This window comes from Lepeophtheirus salmonis, unplaced genomic scaffold, assembly GCF_016086655.4.
Source record: "Lepeophtheirus salmonis unplaced genomic scaffold, UVic_Lsal_1.4 unplaced_contig_14179_pilon, whole genome shotgun sequence".
Classification (NCBI taxonomy): Eukaryota; Metazoa; Arthropoda; class Copepoda; order Siphonostomatoida; family Caligidae; genus Lepeophtheirus; species Lepeophtheirus salmonis.
The window spans coordinates 5,303-10,757 of NW_027290855.1; the positions used below are offsets into that span (position 1 = coordinate 5,303).

General features: G+C 18.9%; 1 protein-coding gene across 1 annotated transcript; it reads right to left on the reverse strand.

Annotated features, from left to right (window-relative positions):
- Positions 1–865: 865 nt before the first annotated feature.
- LOC121130938 (uncharacterized) lies at positions 866–4,161 on the reverse strand (the record flags this gene model as incomplete). Its single annotated transcript, XM_040726562.2, has 5 exons — positions 3,946–4,161; positions 3,562–3,747; positions 2,557–2,637; positions 1,567–1,576; positions 866–1,215 (listed from the first exon to the last, which is right to left on the reverse strand). Coding segments are annotated over exons 1-5 (843 nt in total), but the record flags the coding sequence as incomplete, so codon positions are not given.
- Between the last annotated feature and the right edge of the window lie 1,294 nt (positions 4,162–5,455).

The following is a 5,455-nucleotide window of genomic DNA, read 5'->3' on the forward strand; positions in this document are numbered from 1 at the left end:
GACATTAAAAATTTTAAAAAATATAAAAAAACAAAAAATTTTATTAGACGAAATATAAAATTTGGTTAAGAAAATTCTAAATTATTAATTTATAATTATCTAAATGAATATTATCAATCTATTTTTAAAAATATTTTGAATAATTTAAATGAGATTGACATCGGTATAATTCTGATAATTCATTTTTTTATTTTTAAAAAAACATCAATTTTAATATTTACAAATGATGTTTTATATGTGAAAAGAATTGCTCAAAATTTTAAAAATATCTATGATCTTTCGTTTGATATAAAAGACAATAATTTTAATTTAAAAGATATAAATACTTCTTTAAATAATATTTTGGTTATTACAGAGTTAATTAATTTATCAACTGAAAAAAATGATTTTTAAAAAATTTTAATCATGTTTTTAATATTTTTGTAGATAAAAAAATATATTAAATATTTTTAATGAAAGCATTACAACAACTACAGATAATCAAACTTTTAATGATAATGATAATTATAATTTTAATATAATTTATAAAAACATTCAATTGGATGAATTACCTTGTCTTAATGAAATTACCACTAATTATTTATATAATTCTAAATTTGGATGTAGTATTAGAATTATTGAAACAATTAGACTTATTATTTTAATAATAAAGAATATAATTGATATTGATAGTTATAATGGGCCATTAGATTTTATATAGGAAGTATTTCAAATATTTTAAATAAATAATATTTTTATTTTATGCAGACAAATTAAAATTACTATATTTAGAAATTATATTTTATTTTTATTTGTAATAAATTTTATTTTTTTTTAGAGAAATATTCTAATACTTAAAAAATTTGTTTGAAATTTGATCTAATACGTTATTAAAAATAACAAGAACTTTCATATTTTCAGAATACTCCAATCCTTCTACGAGTTTTGGAGAAATAATAAAAAATTGACTTTTGTGTTCCAAATGAACTAAAATATTATGAATATTTTTTTCATTTACAGCATCCATACCTTGATTAATTTCATCGACAAGTCTAAAAGGAGCATTATTAATTTCAATTAATGAAAGTAAGAATATCATAGTAGAAACGGATTTTTCACCACCACTGTGATAAGAATGTTCAAGTATTTTGAATTCTTCAGATTTTCTAAATCGAATTAAAATATTTAATTTCCAATTTGTAACTTTTTCAGGATTAACTTCTAATTCAACTTTACCTTCAAAATTAAGTTTATTGAAATATTTGGAAAAGTTTTTATTTATTAAATCTATTTTTTCATTTAATATTTTAAGAATTATTTCTTTAATTTTTTTCTCTTTCACTAAAATTTTTCAAATTATTTTCTAAACCTGATTTTTTAATTTCTATGGTTTTTAAAGTATTTTCAGATTTATGAAATTCATTTAAAGCAGATTTATCAATTTCAATGAATCCTAATTTTGCAGATTCTCTGGCAATTAATATTTCTAATTCTTTTATTATTGAAGGAAAACTTTCAATTTTTTCCTTCATCTCTACAGTAATATTCAGTTCTAAAGTTTTTTTAAATTTTTAATATTCAACTTACATACATTTATCTTTTCATTAAGATCACCAAGTAAACTGTTATAATCATTTATTAAATTGTTATAATCTAATATTTTTAGTTTAAGACTGTTTATAGAATTGTTTGTATTTTTATTATTTAAAAAAATTTTATAAATATTTTTCAGTAAATTTATATTTTTATTAGAAAATAATAAATCAAGTTTAGTACATTCATCATTAAATATTTTTTTATTGTCTAAATATCTTTTTTAATTATTTCTATATCATTTACAATTTTATTACTTAAATAAAAAATTTTTTTAAAATGATCAAAAATATTATTCTTATAAAAAATGATGTTATTGCTGTAATTATTTATAATTTTAATATTTGATTTATAGTTTGTATTTTTTCTGTACAATATTTCTAATTTGCTATTAACAGAATCATTTTTTGTTAAAATATTTTGATATTTAATTTTATTATTACTTTGTTCTGATTTTTTATAATTTATTTTATTGCTTAATTCATTAATATCTTCTTCTGAAATATTATAATTAAAGAAATTAGACCCCCTTAATCTATTTTGAATAATTGCAGAATCATTTTTATTATATTTTGATCTTTTTATTTCGTAAAAATTTTTATTTATTGCCAATTTTTTAAAATTAGAAGCTTCAAAAATTTCTCTTTCATTTAAATCTCTCTTTGTAACTGGAATTAAATGAAATCCAGATAAAGCTTTAAACATATTCAAAATTTCAATAGGTCCATCTATTAAATCTATTAAATAATAATCTAATCCATATTTTTTTGGATTATCAATATTCTTTAAATTTATATTTTTAAATTCTTCAACAACATTTATGTTTAATTTATTGTCTTCCTTCATTAACTTTATAAATTTGTTGTAATCATTTTTATTTTTACAGACAAACGATGATAAATTTTGAAAATTCAAAAAAGCCTCAACCTCCAAACAATAATTTTTATTTTTTAATTTTAAATTTAAAAAAGAAGGTTCAATAACTTCGTCTTCAAATAAATTTCTATTATTTCTCAACCATTTAACTGCTTTAAATGTGTCTTTATGATAAATTTTAAGTTTTTCTAATCTTAAATCATCTTCTTTTAAAATTCTATTTTTCTTTGTTTCTAAATCTTCCAATTCCTCCTGTAACTTTGATGAATTTTGTTTTAAATCCTCTAATAAATTATTATTTTCTTTCAACAGATTTTCATTTTTTTTAATATCCTCGCCTAAATTTTTTAAAAGCATCGAATTTAAATTATTAAGGATATTTTTATTCAATAAATCTTTTATAATTTTATTTATTGAAATATTTAAACTACTTTTATTGATAAGATCATTTTTATCCGTACAATTTTCATTTATAGTAATTTGAGAATTTACATCCAAATTTTTAATTTCATTTATAAAATAATTTAAAACATCTAAATCTTTATTAATATCATTTAAAATCTTTTTTTTATTATTATTAGTATTATTATTAGAATTATCTAAATTAGTTATATTTTGTATTGTTCTAATTATATTTCTAATATTAACAACAATATCATTAACATTAACGCTAATTTCGCCTTTTAACAATTCAATTTTTTGTTTATTCTCAGATTCTTTTTTTCTAATATTTTGATATTCATCTTCAGAACTTTTCTTTTCCATAAAAATACCTTTATAGTTTTCATAAAATTTATCTATCCTATCATTATTTTCCTTTAGCTTTTTGATCTCTTTTTCATATTTCTTAAAATCATTGCTTTTCTCTAATTCTTTTATTTCCTCCTCGTAAATTTTTATTTTTTTATTTTTATCATTTGCCATTTTCTTAATATCTGTTTTGTTCTTCTTCAATTCCACATATTCAATCTCATAATTTTCATATTCTAGCCAATCTTTTCTTATTTTCATTAGTTTTATGTTTTCTTCGGTTTCTTTTTTATCTTTTAATTTTTTAACCTCTTGTTCAAAACTTTTGGATGATTTTTTAGCATCCAATTCGTTTTTTTTTACTTGTCTATAATCTTCTTTCACTCTAAAATGTTCTATTTCTAAGGCTTTAAGTTCATTGAATTCTTTTTGTAGATTACTCATTTCTATTATTTTTTCAAGTAATTCTTCTGGAGTTGCTTTTGAAAATTCAGACACTCTTTCTTGTGGTAAAAAATTGCAAATGTTATCGACTTCGATATTTAAATCCTTTAAAAGTTTTAGAACGTCTTTTTGTGTTTTTACTCTATTATTTATAAAATATGTACTTGTTTTGATTATCGATCTGAATACTCTTTTAATTTTTATTGGTTTTAATTTTGATTGTATAGTTATTTCTATAAATCCTTCTTGTTCACCAAATTTTACATATTCCTTAATATCTTTTGTTTTTCCAATAGTTCTTACAGATCCTCCCAAACTTAATGCTATTGCATTAGATAGAGAACTTTTTCCACTACCATTGGAACCTATTATAAAATTAAGATTAGGATGAAATGTTACAAAAAGATTTGAATATGACTGAAAGTTTTTAAGATGTAATGAGATTATATTTCCAGGATTATATGTATATCCATCTGTAAATTGATTTAAATTAATATTATCAGTAGTTTTGAACTCCATATTTAAATTTTTTTAAAATTATTAAAAATCTCATTTACTAAAAAATTTTGAAAATTAATTTATCATTTTTTTGAACTATTGAGAAATGTTTCTTATAAACAATAATAATAATTATTATTAAAATTATTATCATTAGAATTAAAATTATTAGAATTATTATCATTAGAATTAAAAAAAAATAGTAATAAAATTTGTATTTAAAATTAGAAAAACTAAATTTTTTACTTTTTAAATGTTTTTGATAATTATTTAAAATATTAAGAAAAATAAAAATAATATTAAACAAATTATAAAATTCTTTTAGACATAATTTTTTAAAAATACATTCATCATACAAATATCATATCAAAAATAAATAAATATTTAATCAGTGAAAAGGTATTATAATGAATTTTATATTTTATAAAAATAATATTTAATATGTTCTTAACCTTCAATTTATAAAACTTTTCTTTCTAACTTTTTTTTTAGTATTTTAATAAAACTTTTCTTTCTAACCTTTTTAGTATTATCATAAAATATTGCAATTAAAATTAAAAGTAAAAATTTTTTTAATCATAGCAGAACAAAAACTCTTTTTTTTTATATCATTTTAAAATATGTTTTGAATATTTTAAATGCAATTATATAAATACTTCTATCTAATAATATTAACTTTCAACTTATTTTTTTAACTTAGTTTTTTCAACTTATTTTTTTAATTTTTATTATTTTTTTTAAATAATTATGACACAGAAATTTACAATAACAGAAGATTCTCATTTTAATGAAAGACTGGAAGATACAGAATTCAAAACAATATCTAAAGCCGAATCTTTGTTAAAAAAATCAAAAACAATATCTAAAAGAGCACGTAATGCTGCTAAAGGAAGAATTAAAATTCTTGAAAAGAATTTAATTAACATTTTCCCTCCTATTTTTAATAATAAGACACCAGATGTTGTTTATGTTCATTTATATCTAGATGCTTTTTATGCTTCAGTTGAATGTTTATATGATCCATCGCTTAAAGATGTTCCATTGGGTATCAGAAGCAATTTAATGCTTGCAACAGCTAATTACCATGCTAGAAAATATGGAGTACATGCAGGGATGCCAGGTTATCAAGCAAAAATTTTGTGTCCACAAATAAAAATTGTTAAATGTGATATGAAGAAATATTCATATCATTCACAAGAAGAAATGAAAATTTTCTCAAAATTTGATAAAGATATTGAAGTATATGGTATTGATGAGGGGTATATGTCTTTTGATAAAATAAAATATGCTCGTGCTGTTACCAGGTTACGTGAAT